The sequence below is a fragment of the Arvicola amphibius genome, chromosome 2 (genome assembly GCF_903992535.2).
Source record: "Arvicola amphibius chromosome 2, mArvAmp1.2, whole genome shotgun sequence".
NCBI classification, from domain to species: domain Eukaryota; kingdom Metazoa; phylum Chordata; class Mammalia; order Rodentia; family Cricetidae; genus Arvicola; species Arvicola amphibius.
This window is the reverse complement of record NC_052048.2, coordinates 22,605,074-22,623,058: the sequence shown is the minus strand read 5'-3', so window position 1 is coordinate 22,623,058 and position 17,985 is coordinate 22,605,074. Positions and strand designations below refer to the sequence as shown.

The 17,985-nt window shown below is 48.8% G+C and overlaps 1 protein-coding gene across 1 annotated transcript; it reads right to left on the bottom strand.

The window, feature by feature from the left end:
* Positions 1-14,647: 14,647 nt before the first annotated feature.
* Kcna6 (potassium voltage-gated channel subfamily A member 6) lies at positions 14,648-16,240 on the bottom strand. Its single transcript, XM_038320167.1, has one exon. It carries the CDS (start codon positions 16,238-16,240, stop codon positions 14,648-14,650), a length of 1,593 nt encoding a protein of 530 aa, XP_038176095.1.
* Positions 16,241-17,985: the final 1,745 nt, after the last annotated feature.

Here is a 17,985-nt window from a genome sequence, read left to right as displayed (position 1 = left end):
CTGCTTAGTATCTGGCTGGTTTGCATCCCCTGTTTCTCCTTAATATAGAAGAGCCTTTCCATGCCCAACATTTTTCCAATCACAATGCCAAGGTGTGCGACACAGCCAAAAAGCAATGCGTGTTTATTTTGCAATGTCAAACTAGACAGAAGGATCTGGAAACACTTAATAACTAAGATAGACCTCATCTAAGAAAAAGAGAAAGGAAATAAAGAAGGGGGGAGGAGGGGAAGGAGGGGGGGGGGTGGGGGGGAAAGCAGTGAAAGAAGAAGGGAGAAAAGCAGACAAGCAGGTTTATTGAACCAGATACTAGATAAAATTATTACGTCTCTCTTCAAACTATTCTCTATACCCTGCTCAGAATATTTTCCAATGGTATGTTCTGCTCGCTGTGTATAAAATGGAAAGCTGAAACATGGATATAAGCTCTGAAACACAGTTATACTCTAGGAAGTTGCAATTGGAACAACCTCATCTCTTTCTCCTCAAAGAGTGATAGCTACTTAGCAATCATATTTGCTGTGCCCTTCGATGATGGTACCTGAGCAGCCACAGTTTTCAAGCAAAAACTCAATGGTCTAATCCAACTACTTCACATCACAGGTCAAGACCATGGGCCAGAGAATGAGGTTCATGGCCAGTACGTTATAGGTAAGCAGCAAGTGACTTCCTGAAGTTCACGCAAAAAGATCCAGGATGACACTAGATTCCCATCTGATCTGGCTATCTCTGGATTTAAGAATGAGAGTAAGCAAATGTCAGAAACTTTCTGAAGGTTCAGAGAGTTCAGAAAAGGAGCAATTACCACAGCACCGACAGGCCAGAGTAGCTACTTCCTCTCTCCTTTTGCTTCAACGTGGAACGGAAACTACACCAGACACCTTTAAGAGGGTTGATACACAACCACAAATGGTCTGTGTGAAAAACTAATGGCCAGTGCTCCCATGAACTCAAATACAATAGAAGGAGCTGCCAATCTCAATAAGTTTCTCAATAGTTTGTTTGGATTATACTCTTCTGTGGGCTTCAAATAAATTACCTGTCAAGACAGTAAGAAGTTGGAGATGCTACAGTACAAAGTAATTTGAAAAACACCAGATGAAAGAATTAAGAGGAGCTTAATTGCTGTGAGGCTTCTCGGGACATTTCTTTTGTGTTTATATGAAGTGTGTACTTCTACAAGGCGGCATTTCAAAAGCCAGTGCCTGGAGGTGCTTTCACATGGAATGTCATGTAAGATGACATGTTCTACACAGTGGGCTAACTCTGAGATGGGTTATTCTAAGTCAGATGTTTGGCTGAGCATCCGAGGAGAAGACCAAATAGAAGGGAGGAAGTTTAAGGTGCAACAGGTGACATGTGACTGGGACATGAGGCAAACAGCAAAGACCATGAAGCTCAGACACAAACCGCTTCAAGGAACTGACACTCAGGTGATGTTTCCTGAGACTTTTCCGAAGAGGCCTGGCATCTTATACAGTGGAGCAGAGCAATGAGTCCCAGACTTTTAGATTCGTCGTCCCCTCTTCACTCTTTCCCTCCTCTCTTCTCATCCCTTCCTTTCTCCCTCTTCCTCTTCCTTCTTCTCCTTCCTATCCCACTTCTTGCTGTCCTACAACCCCGGTATTGAACCTGGAGCCTCTTGCATGGGAGGCAAGAGGTGTGCAAATGAGCTACAACCCCAGCTTTCCTGATACCTAAAGGCAGGGGCCTTTAGGAGTCCAGGCTAGCCATAAACTCACTCTGTGGCTCATGCAGGCCTTGAATTTCCAATCTTTCTCCCTAAGCCTCTTGAGTATGGACTGTAGGCTTGTGCCATCATCCATGGCTAGTAGTTTCTTTCTGCCTGACTATTCCACTATTTTGCCCTAGTCTCTATGTGTCTTTAAGTGAGTTCAGCTGACTTACTTGCAAATTAAAGATGGTCCTAAAAGACTGTATACAAAGCAAAGGCTTTATTTGCAAATTAAGTCATAGTTTCCACTGACTTGTAATCCCAAAGAAGAATGTTGACCTCATACACATCATCAACAGTACATTCGAGAGCCTGCTGGGTGCTTCAGGAAGTACCCTACCTCTACCTATGCCCTCAAACAACCTTTTCTAGTCATTCTCCCCAGCAAGAGCAGCCCAGGTGAGGGATAAACTGAGCCATGCGAGCTGTCCACACTCAGCTAGTTCCCAATTCCGTGGGAGGTGTGCTCTGAGCTCGACATCCTGTCATTCACATTCTTCCCACTAGGCACTGGTCTAAATCCTGGGCATTGTGAGCATGGAAGCCATTTTCTCTAAAGGGATATTAAAGCCTCTTGAACAAGGCATCCTTGTTAAAACCAAGTGTTTAATGACTGCAGAGCTAGCCCATGGCCACTTAGATGAGAACATGAAAATATACAAAGTACTACGAGAGAGAGAGAGAGAGAGAGAGAGAGAGAGAGAGAGAGAGAGAGAGAGAGAGGGGATCAAATTTTTGCTACATGACAGGCTTCTTGTGTGCCAGACAGGCTTCTACAAGAGAGTTCTATTCATCATTCGGCTTCCCAGAAGAGAACAACTCAGAGAGCCTCCTAACTCTCCCAAGTCACGCACCTCGCAGGATTAGGTGGCAGTGCCTGATACTGAATTGCTTCACAGTAGGCAAACTTTAGCCTCTTCCTGCATTGTCAGATGGCGCTAGCATCAGGACCACAACCTCACCCAGCATGACCCAGGGGTGGGAAATGTCATGCTGCACACTTGCAAATATGTCACCTTGGGGGTCTAATGCAGTTAGAACTCTTTCTCAGAGTTCCCGCGCTGAACCATAAACTTCAAAAAATACCCCCTTGTTTCTCCAATGGGACAAAAGAATCTCTGTTCTGTTTGGTTATAGCCAGAATTTCCTTTGGTTCCAGTGGAGGGGGAGTTAGGACTGTGGATATAATAGGAAGTCAGGGCAGGAACTCAAGACAGGAACCATAAGGCAGGAACTGGAGCACAGGCATGAAGGAGTGTCGCTTACAGGCTTGCTCCCACTGTTCACTCAGACTGCTTTCTTAAACAACCCAGGACCACTTGCTTGGGGACTGTGTAGCCACTAATGAGCTGGGCCTGCCCACATCAAATGTCAATCAAGACCTGCCTACAAGCCAGTCTTATGGAAACATTTTCTCAGTTGAAGCTCCCTCTTCCCCTACTCTAGCTTCTGTTAAGTTGACAAAACTTAACCAACACACACCTTCTGGGGAAAATGAGGCAAACACACCAAATGAAGAAGGCCCATGGTGACGGTTGTTTTTCAATATCAACTTGTTCTGATATCTTCTGTACTGGAGGGGGAAAATATTTGGAAGACAAGGAAAGTAGAGCCCTTTAGCTTCTGACTTTCAGGAATAGCAGATATCCCCAAGGAGAGATAACTTACAAGAGGTCTCTTCCTCTCAGAACTCTAAAGTTGTAGCCCTGACTGACTCTAGCCTATAGGGGGTAGGGTGAGGAGAGACCTTACCTCCCTCCAGAGGTACTTACCCTGGGACAGTGACAACCCTACACACATCTAACCTCTGGTCAACAGACTTATCTGAAAGCTTGTATAGGTCACATTTGCATCATTGAGAGCAGCCCAAAGGTGGAAAGAATCTTTTTGGCTCATGGTTTCAGAAAGCTCAGCCCATGGCTCCTTGACCTTGTGCACTTGGACAGAAAGAATTGTGTAGCCCAGGAATTGTTTTATATCTAGGTAGACAGGAAGCAGCCAGAGAGAATGGAACTGGGGTTGGGATGTACTTTGTAACATAGAGCATTGAATATTCAACCATCATGGCCCAAACCACTTTCAAACACATCCCCCTGAGTGACCTATTTCCTGTGCCTGGGTCCACTTCCTCAAGTTCACACCACCTGCTGAGGATCAAGCATGCAGTACAGGAGCCTAGAAGGCCTTTCATATTCAAGCCACAGCACAGCAGAAGCCCACTGAGAACATCCTAGGCAGAGAGGCAAGTGAGAAGCCCAGACTTACAAAAAGAGCCCTGTAACTCCACAAGAACACATCCTTCTTCCTCCCACCCACAGAGCAACAGGGTGCAGGGAAGAGACTTGAAGCTGGTTAGCTGACTCCTGGCTCCCAGGGTTTCAGCAGACCTTGGCACTCCTGGATAAGATGCCAACTCTCTATGCCCCTTCTTCTATCCCCCAAACATAGATGTCTCTGTTGAGCTCTTACTTTCTTCATTTCCAATCTTTGACCATTTCCTTACTCCAGTCACTAAATTTAGCAGAAAACCCCAACCTCAAAGGTTAAAGAAACGCTTAACAGGTGATAGCGGAAGCCCGACGCTTGCTAGCCTCTTTGCTCAATGCTGAATACCACTGGTCTTCCCAAGGGCAACACTATTTAGCCATTTTGTAGCATAGAAGGAGACTGTCAGCTTGGTGGGGGGGGGGGGTCCCCAGCAAGGCCTGCTGGAAAAAGAGATGGGAAAGATAAAATTCAAAGTCACTTCATTATGTTCCTATGGGCCACTTTGCCAAATAGTATGGTTAGATAGGAAATGAACAAATGGATTAAACACTTCTGTTTAATTCCTATACTCCTCAGCTTCCACTTTCTGTAGGAAGACAGTGAGACCAGATAATAAACAGGGATCCCAGAACCAGCTCTGCCCAAGATCCTTGCCGTCTTGAAATTTAATCATTTCCGTTCTCTTCCCCAGTCTTGTCTTTCTTAGAGGGGACATTTAGTGACCCCCCTTGCAGCTCCCACACCCCATCTGTCTGCTGCCTTCAGAACTAACTGCTCCTCGTGTGGCTCAGGAGAGGAAAAGCAAGAATGCCCAGTCTTGGTTTAGTTAGAAGCAAACTTCGTTCTTTAAGAACTTCCCATTATACCCAGCCCAGCCTTCTGAGATGCACCTGCACACTTCTGCACATGCGATCACAGCCTAGGCGAGATTATTTAAAGAAAGTCTGCTGTAGGCTGAAAGACTCCTCTAGGCAAACAGCCTTCTAGCACAACCAAGAGCTACCCAGAATCTATTTTTTTTTACTGAAATGGTTGCAGCCAGCAGGGACACTCTCTTCCTTTGAGGATGCAGGTGGCTTGCCGGCTGCCAAGTGGGCCCCACAGCTAGTCAGAGCTGGCTCCAGCCTTTAACTGGCAGCTTCATCTGGGCCTCACAATGCTACCTTGAGAAGCCAGTGGTATTTGCTTCCCTGTTTTGCAGATGTCAGAGCTGAAGCTTGGTGAGGTTAAATGAGGTACAGAGACTCAAGTCCAACTTTAAAGGCAAACAAACCATGCGGTTCTTAATCCAAAAGCGGCGGGAGTGGATTTGTGCTGCCCTGCTCTAGGCTGGAGCCTTCAGGAGACGTTTGGGGGATCAAAGAAGTGAGTTGGGATTGGGCATACATTCGGGGTGATGTGACCTCCCCCCCACCCCCCGAGGAGAACTAAGGTTCTTAAATAGAGACAAGAAAATGGAAGCCAGCGTATTCCAGTTGCAGAATCCCCTGTGTGTGTGCTCCATCCTAAAGGAGGGCAGAGAAGCTGAAGCATATCTTAGAAATGGATGCTAATGGCTGTCCATCAGTGAAGTAGAGTGTGCACAGGGCAGCATGAGGGTGGCTGGGGAACGAGTGAGTGGTGAGGATGAGATAATAGTGATCACAGTAACAAAGGGCTCAGCAGAAAAAAAAAGTTCCACATATAAGATGGATGCACAGAGAGATGTAGGCATGTGGAGAGATGCAGATGTGGATGCAGTGAATACAGACGCAGGTGCAATCGTGGGTGTGAACGCAGGCACATTTATGTCAATGCACAGATGTAAGTGCATACACACACAAATGCAGACACAGAACAGGTGCAGGCGCAGATGTAGATAGACACACAGATGCAGATTCAAATACATGCTTAGATACAGAAGCAGAGGCAGGCACAGATGCAGGTGCAGGCGTAGATGTCGATGCGGACAGATACAGACCAGAGATGCGGTCACAGATACAGACAGACATAGACGGAGATGCCAATGCAGACAAATACAGATGGAGATGCAACAGCAGATGCAGACAGACACAGATGCAAATGTAGATAGGGACACAGACCAATATAAATGGACATGCAATAGCAGATGCAGGTGCAGACACCAGTGCAGACAGATACATATGGATGGAGATGGAAGAGTAGATGCAGACAGACACAGATGCAAATGTAGATAGGGACACAGACAGATCTAAATGGTCATGCTATGCAGACAGATACATATGGATGGAGATGCAAGAGTAGATGCAGAAAGACACAAATGCAGGTATAGACACTGATGCAGACAAATATGGATGGAGATGCAATGGCAGATGCAGGCAGACACAGGTGCAGGTTCAGATAGCAATGCGGACAGATACAGATGGAGACGCAGGTGCATAAACAGAGACTTAGGCGCAGACACAGATGCAAATACAGATGCCAACACAGATGAAGATGCAGATACGAAGCTCATGCACTTTCGAGGCCCATAGAGAAAAACAAAAAAAAAAAAATGCTTGCAGCTTTTCTATCAGAGTTAAACTGACAGATAAATAAAAATCTCTACAGTCAGGAGACACCACCCTGTTCTTCTCACTCAGTGCCAGAGTCACCTTGGCGTGCATTCTGTCCTGTAACGTTGGCAATGAACCATACATAGCTATGAGCCCTTGAGCATGTCACAACCCCTCTTGCCTCCGTTTCTCCTACTCACCAAAGGGGATAACTACATGCCCGCCTTCCTACCTACCTACCTACCTACCTACCTACCTACCTACCTACCTACCTATGTACCTACCTAGGTTCACTATGTGAAAAGTTAATAGTCAAAATAATAAGTCTTTAATTTTTATTATTTTATGTGTATGGGTGATTTGCTTGCTTGTGTATATGTGCATTGTGCTCATATCTTGTGCCTGCAGAGACCAGAAGAGGGTGTTGGATCCTGTGGAACCAAAGTTACAATTGTGAATACTATATGGGTCCTGGAACTCAAACCAGGTCTTCTGGAAGAACAACCAGTACTCTTAACCACTGAGCCATCTCTCCGGATTACTCTCTTAAACACTTTACATATGCTAACTCATTCAATCCTCAGAACAGCCCTATCAGGTCAAAATTATTATCACACCCCCCTATGTAAAAGAAAGGGAAACTGAGTCATGGGACAGCTTCACACCTGCCTGGTGTTGCATAGCAGGGAAAGATTTGAACCAGTGTCCTGGATCTACACCACTTTGCTCTAAAGCCTAATTGCAAAGAGCCCTGACTAGGTTTCAGAAGCTCGTAAAGAAAAAGAACTGTTGCGCCTCCTTGCCCTTGAGAGGCTGCAGAGTACATCAGCTTCCCTGGCGAGGGTGAAGCCAGAGCCAGAGTTCTGAATGCAGAGTGCCATCAGCTTCCCTGGCAAGGGTAAGGCCACAGTTCTGCATGCAGACTGCCATCAGCTTCCCTGGCAGGGTAATGCCATAGCCGGAATTCTGAAGCTGCTTACCCATGGGCTTGCTTTCTAAGGGTGAAGAAGATAGCACCACCTTCCGCCCTCCCAGTCACAGGATGGTCAGGCTGTGTGTTCTCTCAAGCACATCTCTGCTGCCAGGAGCAGGTTTGTCTGTCTCCAGGAGACAGCGGTTGTCAAACCCCCAGAGAACAGCAAGCATGTCAAAAATAGCAGCGCTAGTAGACTGCGTGGCTGCAATTTCCTTTTGAAATGTTGACTTTGCTTTCACCAAAGGGCCCAGGGCTGAATGCAGTTCATGCAGCCAGCAGCAGACTGTTTAAGGTCCCAGGATGTTTTCTAAGGCCAGGCGTCTGCACAGAGGAGTCTAAAGGGGATGTGAACTGCAAATCTTATTAAATGCATGGGTCTGTGGACTTGTCTAAGGGAAATTCTCTCCGTAGTATCAGTGATGAGGTTACAGTTGTATTTAAAAATGTTATAAACCTGAGTAGGGCTAGGCCCCAAAGAGGCCAAGGTTAGACCAGCATTAACATTGTGTTTCTGTCTAGCAGGCTTCTCTTCCCCCTTTTATTCTGTGAATGAGTCAGTGTCCTGAAGAGAAGACCCTCAACCCTGATGGAGAGCTGGCAGCTCCACTCCCTCTGCAGGGCCACCGTGTAAACAAGGGCATGAGAACAAAGAGGGACAGAGAGGGTAGAAGAATCACTTTCCAGCTCAGAGTAAAGATACTTGAAAACATCCCAGTCTCCAACCCCACGAGGCCCTCAAGCCCAGAGCAGGAAAGTGACAGCATCTCCCATCTGTCCTCATCCCAGTGGCCCGTGTCTGACAATATGTGTCCTCGCTCCGAAGTCCTGTGCTCCAGGCCCCATCCTGCTAGGAGGTGTCCGTGCAGAGGAGTCTAAAGAGGACAAGGGCTGTGAATCCTTCCGTGGAATGCATGGATTTCTCTTTCTACCGTAAGTGACCATGACACATCAGAAGGAGGAGGACACACTTCCCTTCCTCAGGCAATAGTGCACAGTCAAGACCAATCAGAGTTAGACAGCAGTTCCAGCCACACGGTCCAGGGAGTATGACATCTCCTGGGAATTATTCCTGGCATCCACATAGAGATGCAAGGTGAGAAAACTGTTGCCGCCAGCAAAGCCCTGGGCGGGGCTGTGTGCAGAAGGCAAGCGATGGGATTGGGAGGTGTCATGTGGAGGGAAAACCCCAAAGGAAGAAGGTCAGGGCTCTGTGGGCACCAGGCAATACAAAGAGATTAGTTCCAAGGTCTAACAGACCATATGAAAAGTATGATAAACTCCAACCACGTTAATTTGAACCAAACCCTAGAGGACTGCCAGCCCCCATCACACAGGGCTAGTGAGGGTTAATGGAAGAGGGTAAAAAAAACTAAACTTCGTTCTTGATGCTTGGAGATGCAAGGATTTCATGGTTTGGGGGCTTTGTGGGGTTGCTTTGGAACGAAGTATAAACTCCTTGAGCAAGTCCTTGATCCTACTCCTGTACACGCCAACACGTGCAGCGCCTGCTCCCCCAGAGAATGACCTGCTGGGTCTTCCGAGAAATGCTAAGCATGTAAATCTCATGAAAGCTTGACAGTTAAAATAAAACACTCCAGCACAAACAACATACACTCACACACACTACACACATACCACATACACACCAAAAACATACACATACCACACATGACACTCATATACCACACACATATATACACACACATACACACATAGCCATAGACACCCCACACACATACACATACACCTCACACCACACACACACTACATACATACTCCACAGATACCCCAAGACACCACACACACACACAACACATACAGCACACATATCACAGAAACACATGCACACACCACACACTACACACATACAAACTCAACACAACAATCCATAGAGACCCCACAGACACACACCAACACATACCATATACCACACACATACTCCCCACAGACACACACACCCCACAGAGACTCCACAGACACCACACACAAAAAACATACATATATCTTACAGAGACCTAACAGACATACAACATCACACAGATATCCTACACACATACACACACACACAACAGACAAACATACACTCTTACACCACAGACACACACACCTTACAAAGACCCCATAGACACTACACTCACACACGTACCACACATATACCATAAAGAAACATACATTTCACACACCACAGACACATATGTACTACACACACACCCTACAGAGTCCATACAGACACCATACACACACATATACACACACCACATACCACACAAACAACTCACACATACCATAGGCACACACATATATACATACCACCCAGCACATACACACATACCACACACCTCACCAACACACCACATGCACACATCCCTTGCCCCCTACTCCCCGAAGAGCCCTCATAGTCACCTTACACACACACATACCACACATTACACATACCACAGACACACATATATACATCCCTTAGAGACCCCACACATGCACACACACCATACATATTCCACAGAGACCCCAAACACACACACACACACCACACAAACTAAACAGCCCCCACAGAGACCCCATGAATACCACATACACACATACCACACATAACACATACATCACATGTGCACACACACCAACACACACATACCACATACATCACATGCACACACACACCAACACACATATACACACCACAGACACATGCTGTACACCCCACAGCTCCCTCAAAGACACCACACACACACACCAACACACACTTACCACACCACAGACACATGCCATGCACCCCACAGCACCCTCACAGATAACACACACACACACACACACACACACACACTCCACTTCTTGGTATTTTGTGACAGCTGCAAAGAGCAGCTACAGGATAACTAAAGTGGCAGAAGAAAAAGTCTGACACAGATAGTCCGCACGGTCTGTTAAAAAACCAGACCTTGTACCAGCTCATGAGAAGACTTGGGTCATTAGGCTCTGTCTCCCTCACCCGAATCATAGGACTTTCAACACATCTGATTTAGAACAGTGCTGTCACCCTCAGAAGTTCTCTCGTGCCAGTTTAACAGCCTATGTAGAACCCTGTGTGTCTGATGGTCCACCAGGACGTCTTGATGCAGATGGGGCTTCACCCTAAGCTCCAGGGAGGGCCAGTATATGCCCTCTCCCGATAGTCTAGTCAGTGAATCTCAGTCTTTCACATCAAGAAGTATCCCCTGTATTCTACCTCACTGAGAATGGTGTCTTTCCTCTTGCTCTGCCATGGGGACACAAGGAGCCAGCCAGAGGCTGAGCGAGCCTTCAGTGAGTGCTGAGTAGTTATCAGATCTGCCTCGCGTCCTCCAGGCTGCTCCAATTTTCTCTGCTCCACCATTATTACTGTTTTTTTTTTGACTCCAACATCTCTGCAAAGCTCCTAAGGTTGGAGGATCCTCAGAATGGCATATTCCACGCTAAATGGCCGAGTCGCTGAGACTCGGATTAGTTATCTAGATATCATCATCTCTATTTCTGTCTCTCCCCCACACTTGTTCCTCCCTGCCATCTTTCCTCTTTTCTCTGAGAATTTTCATGTTCAAGAAATTTCTAGAAGACATTTTACTAACCCCACGATCTCATCTTATTGTGTAAGTGAAGCTCCTCCAAGAACAGAGAATATGCAAAGGAAATACATTTCCCTGAGATGCCAGGGAAACAGGGAACCTTCTTAGCAAAACCCTGGTCCCAGCTGTCCTGTAGTTCAAATCATGGCCCTCACGGTAATGCCAAAAGAGCTCCCCAAAGCCAAAAATGATGGAGAGGGGGAGAAAGAGAGATATAAATACATGGAAGGAAGACCTGTTTAAGTGGGGTAGGAGAGGGGTAGAAAGAAGAGAATTGGGGAAGAAGAGATGTATAAAGTAACAAGGAGAGGAAGACTGCAGAGAAGAGATGGGTAAAGTAGGGGGGAGAAAGGAAGGGACAGAAACAGATAAAGACAGAGAGAACCCCACGGCAATAAATAATAGACAGCAAAACCCTGTTCACCAGATGCTGAACCCATCTCCCCCCACCACTCTGTCAGGGCAGATAACCTACCTCGGGTTCAGGGAAGGCCAGCTGTTCCTTGCTCCTCTGGGATGGTAAGCAGGAGGAGTGTCCTCATCCCAATCAGAAACTGGAAGTCCCAAGAAGTCCTCTGGGAGCCTTCACTGGTTTAAGTCAGTTGTTAGGACAGCTTGAACCCACTTTCTTGGACAACTGTGGTCCTAGTCCAGCTGTTGAGACAGCACACAGTGCATATTCTCTTGATGCCAAGGTTGCAACGTCCACATGGAGGCTCAGAAGCAGGGAGGGATCACTGGATAAAATTCTCCACAAAAAAATGAGACTGAGTCGCTCGCTGTCTGCCTCTCAGCTTCTGCATGACATCCTAGGAGCCACCTCAGAGCTTCTTGTCAGAAGCAACGTTGCTCCCTGTGAGAAAAGGATTCCTCTTTGTCTCTCTTAGAGCTGGGAAAAGCCTGCATCTAAGACGAGAATGTCAGGATACCTCAGACTGGTGTCATCCATGTCCTCAAGACCCAGCCTGGCTGTTGTGGAAGGGACATTTTGTACCCCTCTCTGAGGTCACCTTTGGAAAGCCTTAGCATTGCTGCGGACTTCATTGGGCAGTTTTTAAGCATTGAAGTTTCTGAAGACTCGGGCGTAAGATGTGGCAGCATCGGGGACCAGATATGGAACCAGAATAAAAGGTCCCGGCAGTAAGTGTTGAGAACCTACTTCCTCCACATTTCCATGAGGTCCCAAATCCTTGTCTTAATTCCACCAATGCCTAAACCAATAAAAATGAGGTGCTCCCATTTGAGAAGCTGGGATGTGTAGTCTGTTTTCCCTTGATACCCAAATCAGTAGAGAGAACAGTCTGGAAGGTTGCTACGGCAACCAGAGTCCCTGGAGAGCCTGGCTTGCCACAAACCTTTTACTTTCAGGCATGCTCTGACTTGTAAAGACAATGTTTGCATAAGGACAAGGACAGTGATGAGGGTAATATATACACAGAGGTCCAAGCACACATGTCCCCACGATCACCCTCAGCTGGGGCATCCCTTTGGCCACTAGGGTGGGCTCGGGAGTAACTAAAGAGGTTGGACACAAAAAAACACTTTCTTACTAGCTTTGGGATAGGTCTCTTAGTCTTAAATATCTCTGTCTTTGACTATGCTCCAGGCTTGGAGAAGTCAATCTCCCAGGTAACGAGACCTCCGGCCACCAAGTCTATCGCAAGAATACATTCCATTTTGAAGGGTAAGAGAAAGGATGGAGGCACAGCCCAAAAGGCCAAGGAGAGACTTAGAGATGTCATGGTCTACAATAGTCGTGGGCTTTGAATTCAAGGTGGAAACTTTGGGAGGCAGGAAGGCAGGATAGTAAACTAAAACTCAAATCCATGACCACAATTCACACATTTGCATAGTATCTTCCCCACCTTCCTGGGTGAGTGTATTGATATTCCCCATGAGGTAGGGAGGGGAAGACATTAATGTTCTCATTTAATGGATGGGGAAACTGAGGCACAAAGAGGGACTCTGACACCAAAGCTACCCTGTAAAGCTGTGGCAAAATTGAGACTGTGGTCTGTCACTCCCTGGAGTCACAGTGCCCCTCAAGCCAATCCCCAAGGTCAGTCCCTAGTACGATGCTCTTTGAGAAAAGAGTCTTAAAGCATTAATATGAAACTGAAAACATGGTAACAGTCCTTTGGGGTCAGGAACTGTGCTCTTGAGAACTGAGAACAATACATCACAGTTTATCAAAGGGAAAACGGAATGGCAATGCTACTTGGGGAGGCGGGCAGTGGGCAGCGGGCAGCTGGAAGGGAGGGTGGTGGCTTTGCAATGGGAGAAGATGGCTTGGTCCCAGTGGGAACCACTGAGTTACCTTAGCAGTTAGAGCAGGCCAAATGCTGCTCCACAGAAAGAGCAGACAAACATTTGCTTGACTCAGCAAAATCCTCTAAGAGTGAGGCTGTCAACAAAAGGACCGTGAGCCTGTTCCTGGCTCCAAACCAACTGTTGTTGCCCGTAGCAGGGGAGGTAAGCTATGCTGGCATTCAATATGTGAACTCACCTGTCTGCAGGTTATAGCTGAGGTTGCTTTATTTAAAAAAATCATCTGCAATCCTAAGTCTGATTCCCAAGAAGAAGGGTGGAGGGGACATTAGACAGGTCTGGGCTAACTAGGGAGAATTGGCCGCAGTCTGCAGCGGGGTCCCCTCTGCCTGTCCAAGGCGACAGTCTCTGCTAAGTGGCACCTCACTTCAGATATGTGGTCCAGCCGATCACTTGGCTCTGGTCAGCCTTCTCTCCTGGCTCTGTAGTTCCATTTTCCAGTTCCTCTGCCCACGAAGACGTTTGCACAAAGAATATTTGGCTCAGAGAAGGAGCCTTCCTGGAAGCTCTAGGGAGTTGGAGAATCAGAGTAGGAGGACTTAGGTGGACCACAGCCAGTGCCTCCTGTGCCAGATCGTTCCTAGAGGAATCCACTGGCCCCTTTGGTCTAGAACTGACCCTCACGTCCTTCAAAGAATCCAGCTGGGTAGTATTTTCTCTAATTCCATCCAAATTTATGCATGAATAACTCTCAAAACTGTGCAGCTAACAGCTCTACCAGCCAGAAGATGGACAGGGCTTGGAGCTAAAGCAGCAAGTTGAATTCTTTTCCATTCTCCGGATTCTGTCAGTGATCAGTGATCAGTGACCAGAAGCTAAGAAGGATGCACAACCCAAAGCAAAGGACGCTAGAGAAGGGACCCAAGTGTAGCTGCTTTCTATTCTATTGACGTCATCATTCCTAGTGATATCACAAGACCCAGGCATGAAAATTCAGTCTCGAGGGAAGGTCAGTCAGAAATGTGTATCTCATCCACTTGACAGATGGGTATGATTGAGCGGCACCGTTGAAATTTCCGAAATGTCACTAAGATGGAGAAACCTCAAATGCTGCGAGGATCGAGCAACAGTCTACAGTCCAGGTATTTGGTCCAGGATGCCATGTACTGGGTACCGGGGGAGGGGATTCGAGGTCCTCGGGAGCTATGGCGGGAGTAGTGAGCATGTAAAGGAAGCCTGAGAGATGGCTTGCTCAGAGCTCCCGTGTTCCTGCAGGCCATGCCTGCATCCGTCAAACCTCGGTGAGCATTCTTTTCTCCGCATAAGCTCGATGTGGAGTTGGAAGGTAGCTAGGCCGCCTTTCTCTTGAGGCCTCGGAAAAGTCAGGCTTGCCAAGCCCATTGTCCGTTGCCTTCAGGTCCGGAGTAGGCTGCCCACAAGTGACGTGGGTGTACTGGCCTTGCTCCTCCTGCTCCGTCTCTCGGTGGTAGAAGTAGTTGAAATTGGAGACAATAACTGGTACCGGTAGTGCAATGGTAAGAACCCCAGCAATGGCACACAGTGAACCCACGATCTTGCCCCCCACTGTCATGGGGTACATGTCCCCATAACCTACCGTGGTCATTGTCACCACAGCCCACCAGAAGGCATCTGGGATGCTAGGGAAGAGCGAGTCATCATCATCTGCCTCTGCGAAGTAGACAGCGCTGGAGAAGAGGATGACTCCAATGAAGAGGAAGAAGATGAGCAGCCCGAGCTCCCTCATGGATGCCTGCAAGGTCTTACCCAGGATCTGCAGCCCCTTGGAATGACGGGAAAGCTTGAAGATGCGGAACACTCGGACCAGGCGGATCACCCTGAGGATGGCTAGGGACATGGCCTGCTGCCCGTTTTGGCCACTGCCACCACTCACGGACTGCTGCTCATGTCGTTGCACTAGCTCAGTGCCCAGGGTGATAAAGTAGGGGAAGATGGCCACCAAGTCAATGATGTTCATGATATTGCGAAAGAAGGCTGCCTTGCTGGGACAGGCAGAAAAGCGCACCAGGAGCTCAAAGGTGAACCAGACGATACACAAAGTTTCTACCAGAAAGAAGGGGTCAGTGAAGAAGGAACCCCCAAGAGTACTGAATGAGGACGCTGCCCCGGGCCCCACCCCTCCAGGAGGAATGCCACCTGGAAAAGCATAGGAATCCTCATCCTCCTCTTCTTCTTCGTGGCTCCCCCTAGAGGCCGGGGACAAGCGAGTCCCACTACCCTCGTTGCTTCCACCACGCCCATCTGCACGGAACTGGGGCAAGGTCTCCAGGCAAAAGATGACGATCGAGATGAGAATGACCAACACGGAGACGATGGCAATGCCCCGGGCGGGCCCAGAACTCTCTGGGTACTCAAAGAGCAGCCAGACCTGGCGCTGGAAGGGCTGGGAGGGGAGTGGTTTCTCATCCTCGCCACCTTCGGGCAGGCAGCCCTCATCTTCCCGGAAAGCCGCCAGAGCTTCGTCTCCCAACTGATAGAAGCGGATCTCTTCCATAAAGATATCCAGGGGCACGTTGACCGGCCTACGCAGGCGGCCCCCGGATTGATAGTAGTAGAGAATAGCATCGAAGCTGGGTCGGTTGCGGTCAAAGAAATACTCGTTCCTCAGGGGGTCAAAGAAGCGGACTCTGCGGCCAGGGTCTCCCAAAAGCGTGTCAGGGAACAGCGACAGGGTGCGCAGCTGCGTCTCAAAGCGCAGCCCGGAGATGTTGATCACCAGCCTCTCGCTACTACAGCAGCCACCGCCGCCTGCGGCCTCCGGGAACTCTCCGGCATCCTGTTGCTCCCCCTCCGGCCCACGGACCTCCCCCGGCGCCGCCAGCGTCAGGGATTTCTCCGATCTCATGTCCCCTTGGCAGTGCGCTCCCCGCCACTAGGACGGCGCCCACGACACGAGCTCCGGAGCGCGGCACCCGCTTCCCAGCTCCGGCTGCGCCCTCCTTTAGGGTGGGGCCCGCGCTCTGACCTGGCGGTTAGGTCGGTGAAACCTGCAGCTGGTCCCTCTGCCAGGCTAGGTCTGGGATGTGGTTCTGGTTCCCAATAGCCGCGTCTCGGTGCTCAAGATTACTGGGATGCCTGGAACCCGCAAACTGTCGCGCGCGTGAAACTGGCTGCCGAAAAAGACGCGTGGCTTAGCTCCCGCTGGTGACTGAAGCTGGGCTCGGGGACCCACGGGTCTGCCCTCCAGACCTACTGTCTTCTGTCCGGGTCCCGCTGTTCTTTTCCAGCCTTACAAGACCCTGGGTTGCCGCTGGTACCGAAGCGCCAGATGCGCCTCCCCCCGGCTCACCAAAGACTCCTGCCCGGGCTCGGCCTCCGCCTCCGCCCTACGTCCACCACCGAACTAGGTCTGGCCAAGGTCGCGGTTCCAACCGCCACCTTCTTCCCAGGAGCTGTTCCACAGGCCTCGGGACTGCCCTGGGGCTGCCTCAGCTCCGGAGCGCAGGGACCCACCTCCCACCGCTTCAAGCCTTGGCTACACCGGTAGCAGCGACAGCAGCAGCAGCAACAGCAGCAGCAGCAGCAACAACAGCAGCAGCAGTAGGCTCAGCTCTCCGCTCTGCCCTTCCTCCCCAACACTCTCCAAGTGACGTGGCAGGCCCCGCCTGCTGCCCCCTCCCACCCCACTCTCACATCACACCCCTTACCCAGCCAGGGGCTGCAGCAAGACTCGATGCTGGGGATGATGTGTACATTTGCCTCCCCAGAAATCTTTCCCGCGCTCTCCTAGCACGCCTCTTGCTTTCTCACATCCACACGCACGCCCCAACCCCCACCCCAACCACACTGCAGTATCCTAATAACACACCCCCTGCATCCTTCGCATCTCTTCTCATTTCTGTTCACCGGGCTGACCTGCGCAGTGTATTTCTCAAAAAGAAATCACACCCTGGCCCAACACACCCCTCCCCTATACACAGCATCTGACTCCCCTTAATAGCTATTTAATGGGGGGGGGGGAATATTCCATGTTTTCTATATTCATGAAGACACATTTACCAATCTCAACCTCTACTGGGAGTGGAGAAAATGAAATATTTTTAAATATCTTGAGAGCTTTCCGTTTAGGCTGTGTCCCAATGTTAATTTCCCCCATAGACTCACTTTTGCAACCTGGAAGGGTGGGGCTGCGATTCTCTTCATAGCATAGGACAGAAACAGGGGAGAGAAAGCCTTCCCGTGCCCAGTGTGCCCAGCAAATGGGAAACCCTCTCACAGAGTCCTGGGAACACCCGCCATTAGCTCCCATGAAAAGAACCAGAAGATCATAATATTAAAGGCACATGAAACACAGGGAATCGCAGGCCAGAATCTTTGCTCCACGCCTCCCTGGGGGAAAATAGAATTCTATAATTTATATTTATTTTTGTCAAGAAAGGGGGAGGAGGATAACTTGAAAGGGGGTACATCAAAATGTGAATTTAAAAAAAAACTACAGCTATGTTTAATGAGTATCTAATAAACACATTTGGGTGCTTCACCAGGAAGCTAGCCTCTACCTCTAGGCCATGTTGCAGTGGAGACTCATTTGGCAAGATCCAGATGGGGCAAAATAAGCTATGAGGGAACCTAGGCCTCTTGCTATGCCTT

What these genes read in the sequence shown, in the direction of transcription:
- Kcna6 (XM_038320167.1), bottom strand. Translation starts at nt 16,240, where the DNA reads ATGAGATCGGAGAAATCCCTGACGCTGGCGGCGCCGGGGGAGGTCCGT.